The sequence below is a fragment of the Phalacrocorax carbo genome, chromosome 2 (assembly GCF_963921805.1).
Source record: "Phalacrocorax carbo chromosome 2, bPhaCar2.1, whole genome shotgun sequence".
NCBI classification, from domain to species: Eukaryota; Metazoa; Chordata; class Aves; order Suliformes; family Phalacrocoracidae; genus Phalacrocorax; species Phalacrocorax carbo.
This window is the reverse complement of record NC_087514.1, coordinates 56,892,970-56,920,779: the sequence shown is the minus strand read 5'-3', so window position 1 is coordinate 56,920,779 and position 27,810 is coordinate 56,892,970. Positions and strand designations below refer to the sequence as shown.

Sequence of the window (27,810 nt, the reverse complement as noted above, 5' to 3'; positions counted from 1 at the left end):
TATAGTGGCATTCATTCTGAGTAGGACACTTCTCATCATTTTAGGGTAAATTATTTTTCCTAATCCCTAACTCCCCTTTCCTCTGTTTTGATGTTTCAGTCTTTGAGCCCACTGTATGTCAAAGAATAAAATTTAGTAAAAATGAAACAAACCTCAAAACACTTTTTTTGCACACAAATTTAGATATACATGCATACCAAGTAAATTACTTAAACTTAACTTTCACTGCGTAGACTGAGAAAGTTTACCTTGTAAGTGTACATTAAGATGATGTAATTGTAACTAGCAAAGGACAGAATTTTCCCAAAGCACTAAGAGAAGTCTTAATTACTTCAACAATACTGAATGTACCTCTGTGTATTTAGCCATTCTTAAGAAAGGTACAAAGACGTTGATTTCAGAATTGAGTTTATTCAGAATGTCTTCTGAGATTGTTTGGGGAAAACAGTGCTAAGCTAAGTTACTACTACCAATATTCACTTAAACATAAAATGTCATCAAATCTTGATTCAGAAGTTTTGCAAAAATGGATGAAGAAAAGTTATCTTCTTTCCTTTTCTTTCTCTTTTTTTCTTTTAACATATGCTTACTAGCTCCTTGTACAGATGAACTAATTTATATTCTATAGTAGAAATTTATTAAAAGGCTAATGATGGTAATTGGTACACAGTAATTTTACCACTTGGAACTCCCAGTATTGATTCCAAATAAGGTCAAAGGAGTGTATAAAAGGAGTTTGAATGAGCCAGGAAAAGATATTTATAGCTCTTCTCGGAGTACATTGTCACAAATACTAATTATGCCTGTGCATGCAGAGTCTTCAAAATATCTGTCCCCTTCAAAATATCTGTCACCTCATGTGGACTGCTAATTGCAGTGAAGTGTGCCTACAAGTTATCCTATCAGTTTTTCTACTATTGGACAAACTCTCCCCATGCATGCTCATGAAAACTTGAACTTTGCTAATTATCTTCCACTTCTGCACATCACTCAAGTGCTTGTACTGCATGCTACGTTCCAGCCTTTGACGTCTGCCCTTTCTTTGGCCTGTAAGCTGTTTAATGGATAAATAGATGCATTGCTGCTTCGGTGGCAGTCTATACCAAAGGCACCTACTGTGAATAAATATCTTTCTTAGAGTTCACAGCTGTAGGGTTACTGATTTGGAGCCTCACTTGCCCAGAGCAGCTATTGAAAGCCCCTTTGGACCTGGAGGAGTCAAATACGAGATCTGACTGAATGGGCAAGAAGAAGCAATTCTATTAGTTAGTGCCAGCAGAGTAGTCTTCATTGCAACGAGAATGTGTGGAGGTAAAAGTTCTTAGTGGAGCTTCGTATCTCATTAGAGGCAAGCACTGCACAAACCCAAGCCAGTGGCAGGAGGGAAATGGCAGGAAACCATTAATCCTAGTCCCAAATTGTGCCCTGATAACCAGGAGTAATGTATAGTAACAGAATGTATGCCATTGAAATCACTTACATTGTCATCATTAATGTTGGAGGAGTAATTTCTGTCACATATGTACTTGAAGGGGTCTGATTCCCTGTCAGAACACAGTTTATGGGGACATGTTGTCGTTATCCTTAGAGGAAACCTGCTCCTCCTCTTTTTCCCTGTCACAGGAGGTTATCTCCTTGCCTCTTGAGCATGAAACATGTCTGCTGATGTTTGTTTTGTTTGTCTAGACCAGACAGGTCATCCTTCAGAGCTCTTGTTACAATTTCACAGATGCTCACCTGGTACTCACCTGGCAAGTTGCTGGGCAAGCTACTGCTTGCCTTACGTTGTGCTACTATGCATTGATAGTTCATTTTAGTCCTCTTTTGTAGGCTTTTTGTAGTTTGACTGCCAGTGCTTGCATGAGAAGGAAGATCAAGCTGCTAGGCACCAGGGACCCTTGCTTACTCTCTACTCTCCAGTAGTGGAGCATGTTAAAGTGTGAGCTTGCAGGGTCAAGTCATTCAGCATTAGTTGCCTACATGCTAGCTCTCAGCCTGTGACAAATGTGAGGTAGGTTTAGCTCTGTGTCTTATGTTTGTGCCTTGGAGGCACAAGAATAATTTTGGCAGATTGTTGGGTATAGTGGCAGAACTAGGTCAGAGCCTGTAATGTTTGGAGGACGTGAGTGGACATCATCTCCCAGAACACTGGATGGGTGGAGTTAAGAGATTACCTTTACATTACTGGCTGCCTACGCAGTTAGGTTTCCTAAAGTTAGTTTAGCTTGCCCTGTTGCCTCTTGTTGTAATGATTTTTACCAGAATTTGCTAAATATAAAAGTAGATCCGTTGATTACTTTACAAGCCAAAGAGGGAAATACCGCCTGGACGCAGGTGGGGGCTGTCTTCTACCTTCAGTCCAGGGAAAAAGTTGGATGTCCTTTCTTAGCTTTGAGTGGATTTAGTAAATAAGTCATATCTACTTCAGGGTAGGATTTGTTTTCATCTCTTCCTCCTGAGCAGAAGGTTTGTGGCTTTCAGCTTCTAGGGTGGCTACTTCTGCATAGCCATCTGTCTAGCTCACAGGAACTGTCAAAGACTCGCTGTGGGATCCAGCCACCACAGTTCAGGATAGTGCTAACAAAGCTCTATGAGGAGATGAGTGTTCTTAAAACTCCCAGTATAGTAGGGGGCCATTCCATAGTTCCCAGGAGCCAGATGGGCTATAGTGCTGGTTATTGTGGTTCCTTACTTGCTCAGACCAACTCAATGGGTCAGTTGACTTGCCTCTTGCTTTCCAAGATTACACTTAATGTAGGAGGCACATGCATCCAGGCAGGCTGGTTTATGAAATATGCTTCATCTGTTCCTGTTCTCTTTTCAGGGGTGTCCAGCCCTTTAAAAGACCAACTCAACTCTGCTTCTAGGTTAGTGTATCACATAGTCTGTTTCCCTCCATTAGGATTTTGATAGTTGAACTTCCAACTGCATCTCTGCTGAGAGATGCTGCATTTTACCAAGTTGAAAAGAGTGAGTGAGAGGAAATTTGTTAAAGGCAATCAGTTTTTTGCAGTTTGTTTTTTTAGAGGATCTTGTTCATCTGTACCTCAAAACAGTTTAGTTCAAGACAGTTTTGCAAGTGGCCAATGTTATTGATTTTCAGTTTGAGAAAATGGAAATGTCTGCTTAGCTTTGAGTGGCTTAGCCTGAAAACCTACTGCATTTGTCTGATTTCTTGGAACTGTAAAATTCTCAAGCTTCCTCTGTACATGAGGGATATAACCACCTATTTCTTACCAGTTTGTGACTGTCACCGACATTCACTGTTTGTAGTGAACATGATCAAGTTTAGCTGTGCTTCTGCCCTTGTCTATAGCACTACTATTTGAAAACAGTGCTTATATTATGCTACATCCTATCAGTGTTTCTGTCAGTCAGTTCTGGAAATATCTGGCACTTTACCCTTGCTGCTTCAGCATTTTGATCCATTGCTCCTGGGCAGTATAAGAGCTAGCAGCGTGTTGGACACTGTTCTTGACCCATTCCACTCTTGAGATAATCCTGCTAGCTCTCTGAACTGATGGTCAAGCTGTGTTGTCCAAAAGAGTGAGAAAAAAGTTATGCCATTACAGGCTGCTGTTGAAGAGAAAGGTTGATTGTCACACATCGCTGGCTGTCTTGTTAAAAAACTTAATGTTTAGGGCTCTCTGGGTAACTGACGGGTATGATTTTGTAACATAGGCTGCGGCAGAACCTTAGAGGACAAAAACCCAAATCTGACTATATCTTGTCACTGACAAGTTAATCCTTAGAAAAATTTCTCATGCATTAGAAGCAGTAACTGAGTTGATTCTGACTTGTTTCATGTTTTCTTAATGTTTCACTTTCTACTTTGCTTCATGTATGTCCCAGACACACATGGGCCAATAAATTTTATTTTCACAGTATAGACCCACTGCTCTACACAGCATTTGAATGAAGTTTAGCTTCTAAATGTCACTGTCAGTATGGAAATATTTTGCTTGAGTGTTCATGCTTTTGTTTGTGAAATAAGTTCATAATTCTGTTTAAAACTGTTCTGACAGTAGTGGTGTTGTCTTGCTTTGTATGGAACAAGTTAGGGAATTCAGAGGTGAGGATGGAAGGCCCACACTGAATTCCTAACATTCAGCTCCTGTTTGCCCACTTGGCAGATGATTACTATTTTTCCTTTGTGGCTGGTTTCCCTTCTCCATGTAAACTAAAGGGACACTTTTAATGTTACATTTAAAGTTAACAGTTCTCTAGGATTATGCCAGGTATCAGAATTAAGGATTTCCAAAGCAGGACTAACTAAATTTACTGAGTTAAAAGTGAATATATGTAAAATTTTACCGTTTGGTTTAAGTAACATGTATGATTGCACAACTTTTTGATTTGGCTGTATTTCTGGACACAAATAATCCTAATTTTTAATCTTTCTTGTAAACTAGGCAAATGGTGGCTCGAAGTTTGCTGGACACTTTGAAGGAAGTCAGTGATGATGAGAGAGATTGTATTGCTGTGTTGGAGAGAATCAGCAGATTAGCTGATGATTCAGGTAGGTAGCGTTAAACATTTTACTGGGTTAATGAGGGAAAGTCAGAATTGCTGAACCTGGGTTCAGCACAGGACCAATATGTTCTTTCTCGTCATCAATATTCAAGCTAGGCTTCTGCAAATGCAATAAAATACTGTAAAACTTCATTTTGCTAATCATTCCCCCAAAGATGACTTTTTTCCATATTATTTTCCTCAATAAAATTAAGCCTCTTCAGAATGTAGGATTACGACTTTCCATCAGTACATTTTTAATAACGTCTATTCTGTACTTCAGCTACTCAGCAGATCTACGTGATCATTTTAGATTTGTAGATAAAGATTAATCATCTTGCCTTGAAAAGAATCTTGAAAAATATCTGTGCAAAGGTTCTATTAGTTTTGATAGAATTTAAATGCTGAAGTTGTTCCCTGGTCCCTTTTGGGCAACCAGTTGTGAAGGTATTGGTAAGCAAGATGCAGATATAATTAATGAGTAGGAGGGCTTTGTAGATATAGAGGGGCTTTTGCTCATGAATATATTGAGGTTGCTGAGTGTTTGGAATAAAAGGCAAAAGCAGGAGAAAAATGAAAAACAAATGGGAAAGAGAGAGTGCTTAAAAAGTGGTGGGGGAGCGGATGAAGGGAAAAATGGTGTGGACAGAGCTGCAACAAAATTCCAGGTTGAATATGCTCTTGAATGTATATACAGTCCTTGTTTTTGTGATCGTGTTAACAGTTTTGAGCTTCAGAAAGTTTCTGAAGCTTTGAGTTTGGAAAAAATATCACGGATGTGTCCAGGGCAAAAAGGGCCTTGTGCACCAACTTTGTAGCCTTAGGCTTTTCATTGGTGACCAACTAAGTGTGTCAAATTGAAGTTTGTTTAGGTAGAAATGTAATGGAAGCCAAGAGTTGAGCTCAAATCAATTTGTTTCCTTTAACAAGGGTGGAGTACATTTTTAGTCAGGGTTGATATTTTCTCAGCGTCAGTAAAAGCAGCATTTCAGGCTTTTCCTGCGTTGAAGTTGTCTTAGATCTGCCAAACTAGTAGCACTGGATTCTGCAGCTGCCCCACAAATTAAATTTCTGCAAACTTAACTGTGGCTTTTGTGCCTCGAGCAGTTGCAGTATTGGACTTAGCCTGTTTTTGTAAGACAGGTTCTTGTGTCTTAAATCAAGTGAAAATTCAGCAGGGACCTAGATCTTCTTTGTATCTTATTATATATGTGCTTGGCTTGACTTATTCAAACTGCAGCACAGTGGGTTTTGTTCATTTTTTGTGTTTTTTTTTTAAGGTTTTAGACATTGCTATTAGACATATTTTTAATTTTTCTTATTGGATGATTTTTTTCCCATGTACGATATTTTTTTCTAGCTTGTTCTGTAAGAGGAAAAAACCACCACCCCAAAATTGGAATAAGAAAACATAAAATATCTGTGCATTTTGACTTTCTGTGTTAGAGCCAGATATCTGTGTGGTTAGAGCCATCCTGGAGTCAAGCCTTCATGTTTAAATGCATAAATAAAATCAAACTTTGGGAAGTCAAACTAAAATATGTACAGGTCTTCTAATTTCTAACAGGTGACACTCATTAGTCTTATGCCTTTTTTAACAATTGGAGGTATTTGTCTTCTCTTGTCAAATCAAGTCACAGAAAATGAGATACTGGGTTTTTTGTTTGTGTTTTTTTGGGGGGGGGGTGTGTGTGTTTGCCTTTTTTTAGATAAGCTAGAGCTACAGTGAGACAGCCATTTCTGTGTGTGAGAGCAAGAGACTTTCAAAACTAATTTATATTTTTCATGTACTGTGATAACACTTTAAGAAGCTAAATGTCATCTCTGTTATGCTAAACACTGCATTAATGTGAAATAAAAATTAATCTTTACTAGAAAAAGATCTGGGTCCAAATAGATGATTGTAGGATGGAAGGCACAAAAAATCATGAGGCTATGGTTTGGTATGATTGACACAGATCTTGACATACCAACTCGCTAGCCAGATATAAATTTTTTGATGCATTATGGCAAAAGCAAGTATCAGCTCTAAAACTACCTTTAAAAAAACTGTTGACAAAAATTGCTCAAAGAAATAGATTTTGGTGGGAACTCATTTGGACTCTACTCAGTCTTATTAATATCACTAATTTATGAAGGTTTCTTTGGGGGGCAAGAATTAGGTACTGCTAAAGAATGCTAAGTGATGTTTTAACATCTGCCTGTTAAGAGCTGGTGTGCGGGTTGCAGGTGGACAGACAGCGAGTTGAAGAGGAATGTATTTTGTTAAGGAGAGTTCTGACTTCTGTTGTGTAACTGCATGTACAAATGATATAAAGTAGGTCTTCTCCTGACAGGGCAGTTTGGACTCTAATTAATTAGTTACAGGTTAGATGTGGTTTTGCTGCCTTAAGATCACTTGTGTGTTTCTACTGGGATAAATATCTACTTCAGGTGATATTGGAAATGAGCTGCTCCCAGTGCTGATGGAACATAGGAATTGTTGTGCCCTGGTATCATTTCCTTCTGTATGTGAGTGGCAGCACAGAATAGCTGTTCCAATGGAGGAAATCAATCAGTAGCAGCTGGGAAACAATCTGCTGCCTCCAACCCCCTTACTTGCCAAAGAAACTTTTTCTCCAAATCTCAGTTGTTAGGAAGGCTTATTTTATTCAGTGTTTGTCTTTATTGCTGTAGCTGGGTGTAACTGCTAAATCTGGGATTTTGCTGTGGGGTTTGGGTCCTTCTGAACTCTGGACTTTCCTGCTGTCTCTGGCAGTGAGTTCCCTAGAATTGTTACAGCCTTGGTAAGAAAGGTGTTACCTTGTATTGCTTTTGAATCTTCTGTTGGTTATGGCTTCCCACTTACATGTTTTTATGGTGTTTATGAACCTAAAGAAGCCAAGAAGCAGCTTGGCATAGAAGCTCAGTGCCTGGCAAATGTTAATTTATCCCCTATAAACCCTTCTTAGTGATAAAGCGCTTATCTGTGTGTTAAAACAGCTGGGCCTTCTTCATTCTCAAATGTAGACTAGCCACAGACTTATGTGAACTTGAACAAGGCCCATATGTCTGCCTTTTTCACTTGAGTAAATTAGTACTATTCCAACTTTTTTTTTTGGTAACAGCTTGTGAATGGCTTATCTGATACAAGGCTTCATTACTGTGCAACAAGTACAACTAACTGGCTTTGAAAGTCAGCCTCAGCCAGAATTATTGCATTATTGGCATTTTGCTCATTGTGCTAGCAAAACTGGGCACTAGAAGCTTTAAATCTTATTTTTCTGAGGGTTCTTTCAGAGGGAGAGTCTGTATCTTCATTTCTAAAATATTTGTGGTGTATTAGTGTACTAATAGATGCATATAGGTATCTTTATACAGAAATGATGGGGAAAAAGAAAGTGACTTCCTGGAGGACTGGTGCTTATTTGCTTGAATATAACCAACTCAAATTTTTTTTTCCTCCTGAACAAAAAGCAGCCTCTTTGCTGCATAGAGTCAGTTGTGAACGCAGTTTGCAAAACAAACTGATTTTGAAAAGCAATTATTAGACTAATTGGTCATTAAGTTCTGAAGCTGTGTAATCAAGCTTAATGCGGATGCCCTCACAACATTAATTACTTAATAGTGTGCTTAACCTATGCCAGTAAGACCATTTAAATACCTGCTGTTGGTATAGTGAGAGATACCAACAATGCCTGTCGAATAGCACATATTACAGCATTTCATTTAACACAATCTTCACATGTAAGCAATATTAATGGGAATGCCTCTCCCAGCTGTCAATAGCTCCACCTGTTTTTTCTCCTCTTCATCTTCCTGTTTCTGGGTTTTCCATACCTCTTCTCCCATCTCCTGCTCCACTAAGAATTTTTTCCTTTACTTGATGTGATCCTATTTTGTGTCTTCATGCATCTGGTGGATGAATAATGGTGATTTTACCCTTTAGTCTGTATTTCACTCCTTGCTCTGCCAGTCAGTAATGAAATCCATTTCTAGTTAGTAAGAGAAGCAGCACATGTCAGGCACGTCAGTCTTTCTGATGGACTACTAAGCTAAAAGAGACGGGCTCTGGTTACAGTATATTTTCACTTATCTACATTTTCTTTTGTCTTCAAAAAAGGTAGGAAAGTTGGAGGGACAGATGAAACAGGAGACGAGGAATCGAAAGGGAAAATATGGATGATACTAGAAGGAAAAAAAAAGAGGGGAAGAGAAAATTATATTTGGGAAAGAAGGGCATAGATAAAGTTTGAATTAATAAACTCTAGAATTTATTTAAACTTTGTCCTTGATCATGCAAATGATGTTCAGTTTGAGAATAGACATGTATACAAATTGAGTACTATTGCCATGCCATTGGCAGATTGGCATCTTAATATAAGGTCCACAGCACACTTGGGCTGAGTACAGAAATGGGAATCTATACAGGGGGAGGGGCACGAAGGTGTTTTCTGCGCTGCTTGTTTCTCTCTAGTGCATATAAATCAAGATTCTCATTTGCCTTTCACAAAAATACTTTAAAATAATGAAAGTGTAAATGCAAAGCTCTGCACTTACACCTTTAATTCTTACAACAATTAATAAGAACAAATACTAATATTAATGTTCAGGAGTATGTAAAGCATTCGTCAAAATTGCCAGTTAATAGCAGCATTAATACTACCAATATTTTTCTTCATATACACTTTTATAACACAAAACCTTACAGCCCCTCACAAACGTAGGGGAAATTGCTGCTTGTATTACAGAATGGTCATTTTGGGATAAGGAGAGCTTTGCAGAATTCGTTCTAAATTTATTCTAAATACTGTACATTGTTGCAGAATAAGCTATTGTGAAATGAATTTAGTTGTGAGCTGGCTCTGGAATAGTTGACTTCGTTTAGAAATAACTGTTCTGGAGCAATTAGTTGGTATTATACTGAGCAGCTCTGCAATAATGCCCTTTTAATTTCCAGTATACATCTAACCATGGTGGTGTATAACTCCAGCCATCTCTGGAGGTATTTAAAAGGTGTGTAAATGTGGCACTTCAGGGCATGGTTTAGGAGACATGGTAGTGTTGGGTTGACGGTTGGACTTGATGATCCTGGAGGTCTTTTCCAACCTCAATGATTCTATGATTTTATGGTGCTTTACTTCCTCACAGCCGAAGTGGAATACAGAGTCAACTGAAGCCTCAGCAGGGGTGAAATAAACATTACACATTTATATAGGAAAACTAAGTGTATGCACTAGGAGTAGGTAGATGAGTATGTTGGCACTTTGCTTACATGAGAGATGGTGTCAAACTGTAGGGAAAACTTAAATGTTTTTTCATGGGTGAGGAAGGAACAGTTATTACTTCTATGATTTTGGAGTCAGTTTGGGATGTTGATTTAAATGGTGATTTGTGAAATAGCTAAAACTGAAGGTTGGTGCGTGCAGATAGAATTCTACTCAGATTCTGGAGATGTTGGAATATATTGCTGGTTTCATGGTCTGGAAATTGGGGGAGGTAGAACTCTGTCATTTTTATTACGGCAAGTTCTTTTCAAAGTTATTTCACAAACAGAAGAAATGGAAGTCTATTTTAACTTTCTGTCACTCTTTTATTTCTGCTTAATTTCTAAAACTCAATTCAGTATAATTCTGTATAAATGAAAGAAATTAATAATGAAATGTGCTAATGAATGAGAAACAAGTATGAGTTTCCTGAGATCTTAATTTTTTATATTAATATTTGTTTTCAAACTTTTTTGTTTTGACAAGTTGCAGCTTTTTCTCTAGTGGCCTGCTACTTTAAGGCATTGACTTGTACCTTCAGGAGATAATTTGAAAAAGCAGCATCTAAAAAGACTTCCTTTGCCAAACAGAAAAAAATATACTGTTCCAAGCAAATGTTATGGAGAACCTAATTGTACACAGTGATTTTCCAGAGTGCCTAAAATAGAAATTTTCAGTCTTGATGTGAAGCAAAATTCTCCACCCAGCTTTTCTTTATACTGTGTGAAAGCCTGGTACTAACTGTATTGCATAGTGCAAAAAATATATAATACAGATGTATTCCCCAGCTGGATGAGCTTATGCTTTAAGAAGCTGCGTGTAATAATTTTAACTGATACTGCCATGCTCTGTTCACTGTGTTGATGACCAAACCATAAATTTGGTTGAAACAACAGAAAAGTTTAAACTGAAATGGCAGACAGCCATGTATTGAAGTCTGCTGGAATCTGTATTTGGAGCTGCCACCTGTCTAAGCTAAAGAGAAAGCTGAGGAATAGATGAAGGGAATGAGAAAGTACTGCATCTTTAGTGCAAATTTTTGGTGTTATTGCTTGGGTCTTTAGGAAACATAATAATTAAAAAAAATTTGTAACCCTATCAGACTGCAAAATTAGGCTCTATTCAGTATAGACTAGAACATATGCTTCAGCATTTGGAATAATTGAGCTCTTATCTAATAGGTAAGCTTAAGGTTTGGGTTCTTTCATAGCAGCAGTAATTCCCCAGAACAGCACAAATGTTTTTGGTAGTGAATTACAGTGTCACATTACACAGCCAGTTGCATACACAGTGCTGGTTTGCTTGTTTAGTTTGACTTGACCTTACTAAGGTTGCAGAGCCATGTACTTAAAAGTTAGGGAGTGTAAAGAACTAAGGTGACTTTACAGTTCTAATTCATTCCTAGGCATGAATTTTTCAAATCTTTAATTGCATTATCTCATCTGTTTGTGATCTTCGCAAAGCCAGAGCTTGCTTAATAGCTCAGGAAGAAGGGGGCACACTTTAAGCTCTTCAATATTGTCATGTGGTGTGGCCACTCTTTCAGTGCTGCATAATAGATGAAACCTATTCTGAAGAAAAAGATCTTATGGTTTTGGTAATCATTGCTCTCTTACTGGATTGCTTCATAAAGAAATTGATGAATTCAGTTTCACAGCAAACTTAGTCAATTTGGGGAAAGGGAGTGTTGCCATTACTTTACCAGCAGGTTGACAAACTGTAGAGGTATTGAAATCAAAACAGTCTGCCCATTTTGAGTGCCTAGTGTCTGAAGCTTTATACATAGCTCTTGATATGCTTAATAGAGAGCTCTTGTTGGCTTTGATTGCAGTGGTGGTAGTATGCAGTTACTCTGTGAAGGGTTTGGCTTGAGCGTTTTGCACAGCTTCATACTAGGCAAAGGAACGAATCAGGTGTCTCAGTGTTTTACTTCTTTCACTCTGTTTTGGTGGTAATTTCACAGTAAGCAGTTCCTGACCCTCTTACCATCACTTGCTTGCTTTGATCATCAGATAGCTCTGCTACTTGAGGGAAATGTTTGGTCCCCCTGTGCAATCAATGTAAGTGCCAGTTCTTGCTGTTCAGTCATGCGGCTGTGGTGGGGCAAAAGCTGCGTCAGCCAGATCAGTTCTTTGATATGGTTTCTAGTCTGGCTGCACGAACAATTGCATTGGCATAATGGAAAGGCCAGCAGCAAGTTTTGGATTTGGGAGGGTGGGAACTGCCTGAAGCATATTTGGAAACAATTTAAGAAGCACTGCTGCCAAATATGCAGCCTCAGCCAAATTTCTTTTCCCCTCTCCCCCTCCCATCTGCCCTCCCCACATCAGTCATCTTCTGTCTGCTGTGAGGAATGAGGCAGGGGTCCTAACAAGTGAGAACGAGATCCTAGTGAAAAGTGTTGTGACACAGCCTCCTGTATGCTTAGATTATGGCCAGGGCATGTTTTGAAAAAGCAGCCTTATGGGAAAGGTGGGAGTGAGTCCCTCCAGTGCTGACATTGGCCCCTGGTTCCACTTTCTGGTCCAGCAAGTTTTAGTCTCCCTTCCCTTTAGTTGCTAGTTTTATCTCTTTGTCACTCACCTCTCGGTCTCTATCCTTCCTTACCCAGCCTGGTGGTTCCTCATTCCGCTGTTTCCCATCTGCAGCCTTTTCAAAAGAGTTGGTCTTAGGAGAGGGACTGTGTACAGTCTGTCTGTAGTGATGATTGCTTTCTCCATCTCAGAATGCGCTCAACAAGAGAGGGTTCTTCAATTTGTAGTTGCTGTGTTCTTGGTCAGCTACTGGGCAGGTGCAAATGGAGGGTATTTTCAAGGCCTCTTAGCTCAGCCACCTTTGGTGCAGGCTTTCACACAGATGGAAGAAACATGTTGCGATATAAAAGTACTCCTTTCTCTGGCACATTTCAAGCCCCTCTTCCTGAAGTGAAAAAGCTAGGCCTTGTAAGATAAGAGGACCAGAATTCAATGCAGGAAGAAAATAGATGGTTTTGCCAACTTGAGTCGTGAAAACAGCTGATCTACTTTAGTTGATTCCCCCCAAGAAGCCTCATCCTACTGAAGAATTGCAGCTTATACTATCTTGTCTTCTAAGGACCGTTCTGGCAAATTTTTGTGAGTGGAAAGACAAGTTACCATGATAGGAAGTATGAGGCAACTTTAATAGTAGGAGGTGCTGCAAGATCCCAGTAGGAAGTTAGACTGAAATTAGAAACCTAGACTGAGGATGGTGAATTTTTATTCTCTGACTACATTTTCTAAAAAACCTGCAAGAAGTATTTCCTTTTTTAGCATTAATATGATACGTAGAATTTAGCTTTCAGAATTAATGATCTCATTAACTATTACATTTGTCCTATTTACAGGTGCTTATTTTGGTCAACTGTCATGTTTGGTGCTACAAACATCGTGTACGCCGAACTAGAATTTAGCCTGTTGTTATCTGTTCATTTTCCTTAATTCAAGTCTGCTAAAACTTGCAGATAGTTTGAGTAGCCTTCTTCAGGATCTGACTTCTTCAATACAAACTTCAGGATGTGTGTATTGCTTCTGGAGTTCAACCTGTGCATATTTCACAACATCTGCAGTTTAAAGAAAAAGTCTGTCCTGTGTGTTTCTGTCAATGTTCTGGGAAGAGAAACAGAGCAGATGGAAAGACTTTTTTTCTATATTGACATGAACAGCAAACCTATTAAGTATTGATTTATCTGGGATTTCATTTTGTAGTTTGAAACTGTCAGCAATTCATAAACTTTACAGAGAATTTGGTTATGTTTTTCTATAGGAAAAGTCATTTAAGTCTATAGCCAAAGAAATAGAGCCCATAGGAATCTGATTACTTTGTGTGCTATGATCTGTTCTGTTCTCATTGTCCTCAGTGAAGAAGAGACTGCACACAGAATGGTACTTGCTTATCTTTGTTTTATTCAGGCCTAAGTTGCCACTTATAACCAGTGTTTGAGAAAGCCAAGTGCTACATGCATTGGCCATGTTAAATACAAATGCAAGTTACATGCTTCTATCTGTTGTCTTTTTAGAGTATCATGTTAATTCTGAGTATTCCAAGGAAGATGGTTCTGGTCATACCATTAAGCTTTGCCTGAATAATTCATATGTAAAAACTTAGTAAGGCACGTGTATCTTGTGTCCAGTGTACATCTTATTTAAAATATTGTAAACCAAATGACTGTAACTTGAGAATAATTGATGAGTTTTCATTATGTGTTTTTATAGATAATCAGTTCTCTAACAGTAACTACAGATGTCAGCAAACTTGGAAAGGACAGAAATACTTAGTACTTCGGTCTGAAATTAATTTTTTTTTTCCTGTGGACAAGTGGACTATAAGGCATGTGATAATGACCTACTTAAATTGAAGCTGTTTTTTTAATAGTTGGAATTTAATCCACATATGTATTTCTTCTCTTGTTTCTCCTCTCATCCCTCAAATAGACATGCATGTTCTGCAGGGATTGGAATTCATTCAAGCAGTGTGCTGTTTTTTGAATCCAAAATAAGAATAAAATATTTATTTTTAAATAATCACCAACTTTGATGAAAAACATACCTGAAAGGTTTCACAGAAGCAACTGGAAAGATGCAGCGAATGTATCAATAGCCTTAAAAAGCAAAGGCTGAAAAAGAGCATCGGTGGCTGTGGCTGGTTGTCATGCTCAATGGGATCTTTCCCACATGAGAGTCTGTGCCCAGGAGCACCCCTCAGTTTGTTTCTTCTCATAGTGGTTCTCATAGTGGTACCAGTGTTGGGTTGACTTTCTGCTTAGCAGCTGTCTTGGATGGAGTTGATGTTCATAGGGAGTTCAGATAGATTCTGATACTGATGTTCGGTGGCTTGCTCTCTTACACCTCTTCTTGGGTGTGTTTTTTCTTTACCGAGAATGTGGGATCTATCTTTTTAGTAGTTTAGCAGTTCTACCTGGTTTTGCAAAAAGATGGTGCTTGTCAAAATGAAGCCTGATATAAACATGCTGACCTGAACACTTGAAGGCATAATTTGTATGTACAGGACTGGAAAAAGCTTATTCTGTCAACATGCTTGTAAACACATATTTTGCCTTGTTTGGTTTTATTTTGACCCTGACAGAGCCAACAGTGCGGGCAGAACTGATGGAACAGGTGCCTCATATTGCTATGTTCTGTCAAGAAAACAGACCTTCAATCCCGTGTGCTTTTTCCAAATACTTACTGCCTATTGTGGTACGATACCTCGCAGACCAGAATAACCAGGTAACTGTCTTTTACAAATAGTTTGTTAGCTACTCGAATATACCTGGTGTAGGTTTTTAAATTTAAATAATTTAGCATCATACAAGTGTGTAATATTTCAGGGTAAAAAGGTTTTGAATGTTATGAAATACATGGCACGCTGAACTTCAAAGAAAATTTCCAACATTTTTTCATCTAATGTGATCCGCTCTGATTTGAGGCCTTTTATTTGGTATTGTATTCTTATGGACAAAATGAACTAGTAATTTTGATAAGCTTGCGTAATTTAAATTCTGGCAAAAAGGAACAGTAGCTGTGAAAAATTGACTGATATAAATTCAATTTTGATGTAAATTCAATTTTTAACATCATTATATACCTTCATAACCATTTATTTGTATATCGATCCAATAAAGCTTTTGGATTGAACTTCTGTGGTTTGTTTCTCTGCATGTATGAGTTAGCTTGTCTACAGCTTTCTCTAGGCTTCTTCATGTCATTTCAGAGTAGACTAATCCTAGGTGATACATTTTTTTAAAATATTTTAGGCCTCTGAGCCACTTTTTTCTTGCGCTTTCCAGATTTTCTGTAATTAAAAATAGGTAGCAAACCCTATTTTTCTTAATAGTTGGTTTGCTAATTCATGTATAATACAACCACCATACTTCTGCTTGATATTCTTTTGCTAGCAGATCAGTGATTCTTTTCATCCTGTTAACCTCTCTTGATACAGAGGTTTGCTGGTTTGCTCTGAAACAAAGACCTTGAAGGCGTTTTCAGAGTTGCTGCATTGCAGTATGTAGTCTCTTATTTTATGTAATGCTTTCTCTTCCAATGAACTTACTTTTTGAGAGGCAAGGGTAGCCACATATGAAGTCAATTATTAATGGTTATCTTATTTTTGTACAGTCTTTTTTGTTAGATAGGACTAAGCAAAAGTGTGTCTCGGAATTTAAAATACATTAGAAATAAACACAGTTTTTCATTGTCAGCCAAATGTGCTAATCTCAGAGAGAAGATTTGTTTAATAAAATTCACATTCCTTAGAACTTTGTTACACTCAATTAGTTCTGCTGCTTCTCTTGCATGAGCTTTGCCATGACTACTGTTTTTAACATTGCTGTCCTGTGTTTTGGGAAGTATGTAGGTGGACACTTTTTTATAATAGCATTGCCTTAATTTACAGTATGTAGGTGTTCTTGGGTTCAAACATAGTTTGTTTCAAACATGAAGTGTTTGCAGAAGTGGTTTTGGAGCGCTTGTCAGGGGGACAAGTGATATAGGTGTGTGGTGGTATATAGGTACGGCTTCCAAAATACAGGACACATATTTAAACAAACAAAAAAAAGCCCAAACCAACTGTCTTCACATCCCTTGGTTCAATTTTTGTCTTTTTATGATAGGTAAGAAAAACAAGCCAAGCAGCGTTGTTAGTTCTGTTGGAGCAAGAACTCATAGAGAGAGATGATGTGGAGACCAAAGTGTGCCCTGTTCTGATAGATTTGACGGCTCCAGACAGCAATGATGATGTGAAGACGGAAGCCGTGGCTGTGAGTAACAGCAATACCAAATCACACAGTATAAATTTGCTTGAATGATTGATGTTGCAGTGATGGTAGTGTGTTTCCAAGATGCACATCCATGTAGTATTAAGGAGAAAAAATTATATTGCTATCCATAACTAATGTTAATGTTTTCCATGCTCTGTTACACTCAAGTCAAGGATAGATTTAAATTCAGTAGCTTATACATGCTGTAAAGAAAAATGGAGCTGGACAAGACAGTGGGGGGGATTAATTTTATTGACTCCTAAAGCATCTGCTATTGTTGGCTTTTTAGTTTTTTCAGGTTGGTTTGTTTTATGGGAATTTAAATTGCATATGTTGAAAATTTCCATCAGTGGAAAATCTTTAATGCTTGAATTCTGTTGGTCTCTGCTGTGTATCTCTTGTATTTATTGATTTGTTTTTTTTTTTAACTGGATGAAATAATAAGTGTCTGAGTTGATTGACTCATGGTTGGTTGGTGGGGTTTTTTTTGCATTAGGCACAACTTGAATAATTAAATTATTATGTGTCTAAAATAGTAAGCAAATGAATAATTTGTAAAGGAGAAATTGCAGAAAATGTATGGCCTTATGTTTCCCTTGAATTTTTGCAATTTATGTTGGTGCTTTTTGCTGGGTGATTTTTTTCCCTTTATTATTTTTGGTTGATACAGACCTCGTTAATATTCTATTTATATAACGTGACTGGACTTGTAAACCGTAAGTGGGCTGGGCATTATTGTATTTGGCACCAAATTCATGGTACTTTCTTGAAGAAACTTACAAATATGTAAAGGAATAAAACTTAAAGCAGAATTGTTTTACCCATCTTCATTGTTTTGAAGATATTGAAGCTTGAGAAGGGTTTCTGTAGCTCACGGATCCCCTAGAGGTTAGAAAAATACTAATTTGTTATTATAGGAAAATGCATTTGAGTAGTTCTACTGATGTGATTAGGAAAGGTAAACATAAAATTCTTTTAGATTACCTTCTTTAAACATTGTACTAAAAATCAGAATGAAAAAGCAGTCAGAGGGAAAAGCTGTCACTTTCTTTAGTATGATGTGATTTTTCAGTAATTTGATGTTAGGGGTGTGCATATGCACAGTATGGAGTATTGTAATTTTTAAATAATACAGAAGTTGTAGAAGTTGCTTAAGCATATTAATTGTCGATAACTTTCTGTTAATTATACATATTCGTTGTATATTTTTTTTATGTTTAAGTCTGGTGAGATATGAGAGTAATTTTTGAGAGTTCCGTTATCTCCATTACTTAGGAATTTGATTTACTTTGAAAGACCAATGTCTTTTACAGCTGTGTTACGTCATGACAGGGGAGGGTAAGAAGAAATGCCTTTTGCAGAAGTGGTCAAACCTTTTCAGTTCAAAAATATGTGTTTTTTTCAATATTTTCCACAATTTTCAATAAAATTATATGGATCAGAATGAAAAGTAAATGTAAAAAGCCTCTGCTTAACTGACACGGAATTGTGTGTTGTGCAAGCATCCCTGATTATTGTCTGTCTTGCCATTAGATAATGTGCAAAATGGCCTCCATGGTGGGAAAGGACATCACGGAAAGACTTGTTCTTCCTAGGTTTTGTGAGATGTGCTGTGACTGCAGAATGTTTCATGTTCGTAAGGTATGAACTATCAGCAACTGATCTGGGTATCCATGAAAGGAGTGTCATCAACTTGGAACTTGTATTTGTCTAAATAACTCTTTCCTGCTACATCTCATCTATAATATGTATAAGTGAAAGCTATGGGGTTTCTTTTGTAGCTCTCATTTCAACAGATTTTATTTGACACCGAGTTTTTTCCAGAGTCCCTACCTTTATTATCAGAAACAAAGAATAAATCTGCTTGTCCTTACAACTGCGTAGGTAGCCACGAAAATGGGAACCAACTGTAACTGGTACAGCATCAGCTGCCTGAGCTCATATATCTGTGCATAGATGGAATTAAAGATGCTTATTAAGATGAAATAAGCCAGTACTCCATCATGGTATTTAGGTGCTGAGGCTCTGCTTTGGTTTCACTGTGCCATTGCATACCTTATTTTCCTTGATAACTGCTTGCATTCTTTCATTTGACAGCACTTTGAATATGTTTTATCCTCCTTCCCTTTCCCTTAAGTTCTGGGGTAGTTATTTTGTGATTAAAAAAAGCTGATTAAGCTTGAAATGGGGGGGGGAACACAAACCGCCCAGTTTTTAATTTTTTTTCTCTTTTAAACCATGGGAACTGATGGAATAGGGAAGTGACTGATTAAGTGTGTACTGAAACTTGTTTTTATTGTTTTAAAAGCTGTTTACGATTTCCCTTTGATTTTCTTTTTTTTTTTTTCCCCTGTTTTAAAACTATGGTCTTAGTGGTTATTTCTTGCATTTTGTCTGCAAGGTATGTGCAGCCAATTTCGGAGATATCTGCAGTGTTGTTGGGCAGCAAGCCACTGAAGAAATGCTGGTAAGCCATTTCTTAATGGGTTTTTCTTTTTAATATGAGTCAGTAGTGGAGTTAGACATGGTACAGAGAAGGGCAGCTAAAATGATTAGGTGACTACTACGTTCCCTTAGTAAGGAGAGACTAAAAAAGCTGTGGCTCTTCAGTTTTGCTGAGGTGCGGTTATGACTGATATTTATAAAATCTTGAAGACAGTTACTATGAATACAGAACCCTCTACTTGTCAAGTCACACAGTCTAGGGCTAAGGGGTACTCAATTCTCAACTCAAGGAGGGTTTAAACCGGACTGAAGAAAATACCTCGGCTTATGGAGGCAGAGAGTATTTACAAATTCAAAAATACATTGGGCAAGAAGTAGGCAGGAATATGTATTCTAAAGTCTATAAATGCAATGAGAGATTGCAGATACAGGAGGAGTGTGTGGGGTATAGACTGCTAGAAGTGGTGAGGCTTATGTGGTCTTTTTAAATAGCAACGCTTAATGCTGCTTTTCATTGATTTAATCTTTTAAAGTCAGTTTTCCTGATTCTAACAAAGCCCCACAACCTTCCTGGGAAGGAACAAAAGAGAAAGAAAGGCAGGGAAATTAATCTGGGCAATAGCAAATGAAGTAAAGGGAAGAGATGATAATTCAAAGTAGAAAAGCAGGGAACTGGACACAGCAGTGAGCAGAGGATCCTTAACAGTGCTCCCCATTTCCCTGGCAGGTCCAAGGAGCTGGTGGATGTTGCTAGGTTTGGAGACATGACAGGGCTAGGGAGCAGAAATCGGCCTGACAGTCTCTGGGATCCTGCTTCAAGCTTTCTCCTTTTGGGGACATGGACAGTGAGCTTGTGAGGGTCAGAGGAGGTTGATGAGTCAGTACCATGAATTAGCAAGGGACTTATATGGAGAGTGTAAATGCAGGCATGACTTCAACAAGAGGCTCTGCTGCCTTTTGCAGATGTGGTATTGGAACAGGTATGCCTAGTGTGATCCTCAGGGCATTTCTTATGTTCATACAGCACTTGCTGCATTTTTTTTCCCCTAGGTACTGTGTGATTCAAGCTATTTGATAATGAAGTTTTGTTGCACAGATCTACATTCTATATGTTTCTTGATTGGAGATGGAAATTGATTTCTCTCACACAAATGCCCTCTTAGTGATACATGTTATAAATTTGGATTAAAACTTTCTAGAGGATGCAATTAGACTATGAACTGAAAAAAGTGGTGATTATTTTGTGTGAAAGCAATAACATATGGCTCGACAGTTGGGGATTTCTCTCCAGAGCACAAAATACCATTTTCTGCTCTTTTTGGATTATTGGTGGGGTAAAGGCAAAAAGCTGAATGGGTTTAGAAAAAAACTTTTTTTGGTAACATAAATGCTTTTTTAAATCAGAAGCAAAGTCCAGAAAACTTCATTGCAGAAAGCAGGAACAGCTGAACATCAGTAATTGAGAACAGAGCTGTAGCAGCAGTCATTGTATTACTTGAATCTTATCACCCTGCCCTTTGCAAGTGAAGGCAGCCATGTGATGACCTGTGTGCCTTTGAGTGCCTCGCCTGCACGCTGTCCACTGCTTCATCCTTGCCGTTACTGTTTCCAAAAAACCTGAGCACCTACGCAACTTCAGAATGCTTCAGTTTTATTAGTAAAACCACTGCGCTGTTCAAACCTGTTTTCTCTTGCATGAAATGCAGTGTGTCTGTCATGTCCCTATTCCTCTATGCAGTTCAGGTCCTGCTTTATAGGGTAGGTGGTGACAGAGATTGGTAAATCTAACAATGACAAGTTTAGGTGGAAAAGAAAGGTTTTCTTTATGAAGATGCTCTTCCTTTGGATTTCCATCAGAATCAGAAAAATCTGTAGTGGTCTCTGATAGGTGAAACATTAATGCACAAGTATTCTTTGTGTGTTTTAGTTTTTTTCTTTTTTTTTTCTTCTTTCGATGTTACCTGCTTTAAAAGAATGGTGTGGAGACGAGGTTTTGTCTTATGACAGGTTTTCTGGGCTTGGGGATATTTTTGGAGTTGGTTTTTTTGGGTTTGTTTGTGTTTTTCTGATATAAATCAGGTTAGGAAGTTAGTACTTTCCTGCTATTCTTCAGACAAGTGAATTTTCCTTATCTGTATCCATAAGTAACATGAGAGCAACTGATTAGAAGGGTGGTGCTACTGAATGTGTGTTCTTTGTCATGTAAATGTTAAACTAATGCATCTGAGTATGAGGGCAGAGAATCGGATGAAGAAAATGAATGTGAAAAAAGAACTTGCTCTGAAACAAGTACTACCTGTTAAGACTTGCAAACTCACTCACTATGTTCCTAACAGCTACCGAGGTTTTTCCAGCTCTGCTCTGATAATGTGTGGGGAGTAAGGAAAGCATGTGCTGAATGCTTCATGGCAGTTTCTTGTGCAACATCACAGGAAGTCCGGAGGACAAAATTGTCAACCCTTTTTATTAATTTGATTAGTGATCCTTCACGATGGGTAAGAATTGCATTTTATTTCTTGAATAGCTGTCATATTTAAAGGATTTTACTGCTATGCTCCACATAGAATTTCTCACCATAGGTGTGGATAGCATAACTTGTTTCACGTACCTCAAGCAAAATTCGTCTTAAACTGCTTAGTTTGTCAATGGATGGGGAGTCCCTCATGTTTTCACTACAGCATGTAAGAAACTGTGTCAGTGGGATAGCTTTTATTAGCTACAGAAGTGCCTGTGACTTAACATTGCTGAAAATCATTAACAAAACTGGAAAAATTAGTTGTGGCTTATTTGTATTTCTTCAGGCTCCCTACCATCACCTCCTTTTTTTGGGGGGTGGGGTGGTAGTGTTGTTGGTTTGGGGTTTTTCGGGTGTCTTTTTTTTGTGCTGTGTGTTGTTTGGGGTTTTTTGTTGTTTTTTTTTTTTTTTCTCCTTTTTTCCCCCCCTTGAAAAATCTACTCTTCAAAACTTTAAGTTTGTTATTGAGCAGACTATTTCCAAGAGCCAGAAGTGGGTCTTTTGCACAGCAGCTTGAGCTCTTGGATCCTGGAAAGTTGTGAAAGTAGTAGCCCAGCAGAATTAATCAAATAATAAAAATGGAGGTAGGTAATTGTTGAGAAGGGGAAAATAAATAGTAGGAGAAAGGAGGAGCAAATGAACAACACAGCCAAGTAGGAAAGGGAAAGAAATGCAGAGGAGGTTATCAGCCAAACTTACAGCAGTGAAATATCTGTTCACCGCACATAATTTTTTCCTTTCAGGTTGTTAAAATTCTCAACTGAGCTTTCAAATATACCTGCTTCTACTGTAGAAATAATTCTAATTTCTTTGGTTGTGGGGAATGGGCCTGTCAACTTAGTTACCTGTGATTCAACTGGTTTTACCCTGCTTTTTCTTAACTTTTTTACTTAGCACTTTATGTATACATAACTGGCTGACTCTTTCCAGACAAGGGCTGTTGCTGTTGCTTTCCTCAGGAGGCTTACAACTCTTCCTATTCCTAGTAGCAGGTGTTTATATAAAGCCTGTTGTGCTATAAAATATATATTTAAATTATTTTTTTTTCACCTTGGACCCTTTCCACTAGGTCCGTCAAGCTGCTTTTCAGTCTTTGGGGCCTTTCATATCAACTTTTGCTAATCCATCCAGCAGTGGCCAGTACTTTAAAGAAGAAGATGGTAAAAACCCAGAAGACTGCAGTTCTGCACAGGAAAACAGGTAAAGAATTTGCTAAATCGAGAAATTATTTTTTCCTCCTTGCTTTTCTTCTGTATGAACTGCAAGTTAAGAAAATGAACTTTCCTGTATAAGCGGAGTATTTATCATGGTAAATGGAAAGATATAGAACTTCTTGTCTTACTTAACTGTAAATTCTGGTAGTCTGTTATTTAATAAAAATACATGACTTCAGTATCTTAGGATACCGTAGGATATACCTTCTGTGATGACATGACTGACTTGATAGACAAGGGAGAGCAGTGGATATAGTCTACCTAGATTTCAGTAAGTCTTTGACATGTCTCCCATAAGATCCTCATAGAGAAGCTGATGAAGTGTGGGCTGAATGAGCAGACAGTAAGGTGGATTGACAGCTGGCTGAATGGCCAGGCCCAGAGAGTGCTGATCAGCAATAACTGGTTGTGTACCCCAGGGTTCAGTATTGGATCTGGTCCTGTTTAACATCTTTGTTAATGATTTGGATGGATGGTGGAGCAGGCTGTACCCTTGGCAAGTTTGCCAATGACACAAAACTGGGAGGAGTGGGTGATGTGCCAGAGGGTCATGGTGCCATCCCAAGGGGCCTCAACAGGCTGGAGAAACAGGCTGGCAGGAACTCCTTGAAGTTCAACAAGAAGTGCAAAGTCTTGTACCTGGGGAGGAACAACTCCAGGCATGAGTGCATGCAGGGGTCTGACCAGATGGAGAGTGGCTTTGCAGAAAAGGCCCTAAGGGTCATGGTGAACACCAGGTTGACGATGAGTCATCAGTGTGCCCTTGCAGTAAAGGCCAACAGTATCCTGGGCTGCATTATGAGGAGTATTGTCAGCAGCTGAGATTGAGGGAGGTGACCCTTCTCCTCTGCTAAGCACTGGTGAGGCCACAGCTGGAGTGCTGTCTTGTACAGTCTCAGTACAAAAGAGTCATGGACATACTGGAAAGAGTCCAGGAATGGCCACAAAGATGGTGAAGGGATGGAGTATCTCTCCTATGAGCAAAGGCTGGGAGAGCTGGGACTGCTTAGCCTGGAGGAGTGAAGGCTCAGTGGGGATCTTACCAATGTATACAAATACCTGAAGGGAGGGTGGAAAGAGGAGAGAGCCAGGCTCTTTTCAGTGGTGCCCAGTGACAGGACCAGAGGCAATGGGCACAACCCGAAACATGGGGTTCCCTCTGAACAGCAGGATTCACTTTTCTCACTTTGAGGGTGACCGAGCACTGGCACAGGTTGTCCAGGTTGGCTGTGGAGTCTTCATCCTCCTAAGTATTCAAAAGCCATCTGGACACAGTCCTAGGCAGCTGTTGATGGGTGGCCCTGCTTGAACATGGGATTTGGCCCAGATGGCCTCCAGAGGTTCCATCCAACCTAAACCATTCTATGATTTATTTTGCTATGCTCCAAGTAAATCTAGTTTGATAACTAAGAAGCTGATAGCACATGTGTGAATTTTCAAGAGCATGTTTGCAACAAGTGTATTTTGGCTTTTATATGTTCATTTGCTTTGGTACTCAACAGTGAACAAGTCAGGACTACAGAAGATGGCACAACAGAGGAAGAGCACAACAGGACAGAGGATCTGTCTTCACATGTTGATAATGACGATTTTGCAACAAAACTTGAAAATGCCATGGAAGATCAAAACACAGTGTCAAATAACTCCCAGAGGGAAAGTGATTTCCAGACTGAGTCATCCTTCCATTGCACTTTGTCTTCAGAATCCTGTGGGGAAATGGCTGACGAGAATGAGCGAAGTTCTCATTGCTGTACAGCAGGTCTGCGGGAGGCTGGGGTGAATTCACGGGAAACCTCTCTTTCAGAGCAGGAATTGTACAACTCTTTCCATTTCTGGAGGACTCCACTTCCTGAAATAGATATTGACTTTGAGCTTCAGCAGACTTCTGAGATAATACTTGATAGAGAAATTCAGGAACTCACTATTCCAGTGTCTCCAAACATTCCTATGGCAACAAGGAAAGAATTGGAAGAAATGATAGAAAATTTGGAACCCCATATAGATGATCCAGATGTTAAAGGTATAGTAAAGATACTGAAGCATCTTTAGTGTTTGGAGGTACGCATATGTTGCTTTAGCAGTTTGAGCTTTAACCTTTCTGTTGTTTTAAAAAGTGAGAAGTACTACTTTCTCCTGGTCCTCAAAGAGATTGTGTCTATTTTGACTTCATAGTGAAAAGTGATGATAAATGAAAAAGGAACTTGCATTTGTGTGAAGTTGTTTAAAGGCAGTATGATTTCTTCCATAAACTGAATACGCATACAGTTAGCAGTATAAACTCCTGACTGCCTGTTTTGACAGTATAAGCAAATAGATGGTTCAGTGGTATAAGCTGTTGATCAGGAAATTAGTTTGTAATTGACATAAGTGCAAAATAAGGGCAGATTAGTTTTTTTTTAGTATCGGAAGTGTGATAAATGGTTTTTATTTTATGCGTTATCCATTTTATTTTTAATGAATTAGTCTTCATGTTTCTGCAAGGTCTTTGTTATTGCAGTCTCATGTTGTTTACTTAAGTGTGCCAAATTTGTTGGGTCAAACTGAGAATTGATCCAAATTGAATTCTTGAAGTAAATGCACATCCTCCATTTTAAAAGCTCTTGAAGGGTAGAGAAGGGCTTCATAAATATGAGCAGCTGGTGGAGCAGCACCTCAGAGAGCCATGTTATTTTAGCCCAGCAGTTATTTCACACATACTTACTGGAGATACGTTTTTCTTGGTGTTGGTATGCTGAATAAATTTGAAGGCACATCAAGTTTGAGTGTCACAGTCAGAAAGTCCAGAGGTATTGCCGAGGAAGAAGCCATGTTATTCTGGAACTGAAGAATGCCTAGGGGGAAAGCATGCCTCTATGCCAAAAAAAGTAGGAAGGAAAAAGAGGGGCAAGTTGGGAGTGGAGAAAATGTTTTAGAATAAACTGATACTGCTTTCAACTTCTTTATGTTGTTAGGAGGTTGATATGCTAATAACTTTTCTTAAATACATTTTGGGCTGCTTCTATTTAATCTGTTAGTTAGCAGATTAAACTTTGTTGCTTTAAGAGTGCTTTGGGCACTCTCTCAGAGAAAAGAAGAAAATTCAGCCTTGCTAATGATCTAAGTCTTCACATAACAGTGGGCTTCAGAGGTAGGTTAAAACTTGCACTTCTGTTCAGGTTTGTTTTATAAAACCTTGTTCTGTCCAGTTACAGAACATATCTTAAACACTTTTAATGAATATTTATGTAGGCATATATTTGTACATCCAGAACTGTCCTGTATTACAGGGTTGTTTGTCGTGTGTGTTCATGTCTTTTGTTTCACAGCAGGAGTTTTTTTTGTAGCTCTCTTGACTGGGTGTCAAAGAGGGTTCCTGTGCAGTTGTTGACTAGCAGTTGTGCATTTCAGTAGAAGAAAACTCTTACTAGGTTGTCAACACCTGGGCTTCCAGTGCCCACAAGTTAGGAAGGATTTCAATTAGGGTTACCAGTGCCATTTATTCTAATTTGGGGGAGGGTGGGAGGTCTTAATTACTCAGTTACCTTTGTATTCCATTCAGTACCTCTGACTTGGTCACGGCTGTGTAGTGAAGCCCCATGAAACACACCTTCTAAACCTTGTACTTTTTTTCTTTTCCTCCTCTTGCCTGTACTTTCATTATTCAGACTAAATACTTCAGAAGCGGGAATTTAACAACATGCCTGTTTTGATTTGGTAGTATGGCTATTTTGATTTTACACAAAGTGCATTGAGGCATAAGGAAATTGAGACCAAAACTGATAGAATAGTATTCGTTTTTCATGCTTGTCTCAAACACTAAAGCACACATAGAAGTAGTAGGTATCCAGACTTGAGTCTCTGAGTAGCTGACTTAATGTCGATGTTTTAGACCTTATGCTTCGTAAAGCATGACAAGTGGGAGCTGGACTCCCTTTGGTGGTGATCCAGAAGATCAGAGCCCAGACTGCCTCTTAGCTCATGGCAATACCAGGAATAATGCTTCCATCTTTACTATCTGAAACTGTTGTGGCAAACTGATGGTATAAATATTCAGTCCAAAGGTTGCCTTAATTTGTTATTTTCTGAGAAATTCTATGAACATTCTTAATTTCACAGATAATATTGTCTCCAGTATGTGTGGCTTACAAGTGTTTGCTGAACAGCCCTGGTCCCAAGCAGTGCTTAGTCTTTCCCTGTCCGCCCCACCGTAAAAGTAGCCATTACATTTTTGAGTATTGTACTGTGAGTGGGCTGGGTCTTGACAGCAAAGACTGAGCAAGCTAGGAATTATTACTTCCCTCCCCCTTCTCTTTCTCTGTCTCTTCCTTTCTTTTTACGTCCCTGTGACCTTTTTCTTGCACTTACTTTCTTCATTGGTTTGCTGTCAGGCAAGTCCTGAATTCCTGCTTCCATGCTGTGCTCCTGTCTTTATTGCTGCATTCCCAGCCAAGGGATGGGAGCAGAAGATGCTGTGTTCTCTGTGGTGGGTAAGTGGAGGCCTGCCATACTGGCGAGCTCCCATAGGTACACATCATCTGGTTTCTATGGCGAATGGGGCAAGCATCCTAGAGACATCACAAGATGAAGCGGGGATGAGTTAACAAAAGTGTAGTTTGGGAATGAGGCTGTAGTATGTGATGTCATACATGTGTCAATAAGGTTAAGTTGTTCAGACAACCCTAACCCTGGCTGTACCTCACCTCTCAGTGCTTGACTGGGCAACTTCAGCATCCTTCTCTTAAAATATTTTGTTTTGGAGAATATTTCCTAAACTTAAAAAGAGATGAAAACTAATACCTCTTGCATGGAATCATATTGGCCAGGGTTATGGGCACAGGGGTTTTGAAGGTTCTTAAGATCACACTGACTTTTCATTGTTTGACTCTGCAGAATAACTGCTGATGGTAATAAGATCATGTCCTTCATGGTACAATCAGCAGAGGTCGATTTCCATTTTGCTAGTTGGTTGTCCCTGACAGCTGAGGCAGGTGTGGAGATTCTGTACTGGAGTTCAACTGGCAATGGTTCTGAGTCAGAGAAGTACAGTTTTACGTGTGTTTTGGGTTTTGGTTTTTTTTCCCCCTCTCCTTCCCCCCCCGCCATCCTTGTGATGTATATGGATCC

General features: G+C 38.8%; 1 protein-coding gene across 7 annotated transcripts in view; it reads left to right on the top strand.

The window, feature by feature from the left end:
- Nucleotides 1–27,810, top strand: part of PPP4R1 (protein phosphatase 4 regulatory subunit 1) — a 90,566-nt gene that overhangs the window by 41,737 nt on the left and 21,019 nt on the right. For 6 of the 7 annotated variants that reach the window (XM_064443008.1, XM_064443009.1, XM_064443006.1 and 3 more), the window contains 8 exons: nucleotides 4,413–4,519; nucleotides 14,862–15,004; nucleotides 16,387–16,533; nucleotides 18,067–18,174; nucleotides 18,935–19,000; nucleotides 21,315–21,473; nucleotides 22,563–22,693; nucleotides 24,210–24,727. In XM_064443008.1, the coding sequence (XP_064299078.1) occupies nucleotides 4,413–4,519; nucleotides 14,862–15,004; nucleotides 16,387–16,533; nucleotides 18,067–18,174; nucleotides 18,935–19,000; nucleotides 21,315–21,473; nucleotides 22,563–22,693; nucleotides 24,210–24,727 (1,379 nt within the window). The remainder of the gene's footprint in view (nucleotides 1–4,412; nucleotides 4,520–14,861; nucleotides 15,005–16,386; nucleotides 16,534–18,066; nucleotides 18,175–18,934; nucleotides 19,001–21,314; nucleotides 21,474–22,562; nucleotides 22,694–24,209; nucleotides 24,728–27,810) is intronic. The other variant, XM_064443011.1, reaches the window with a different exon arrangement.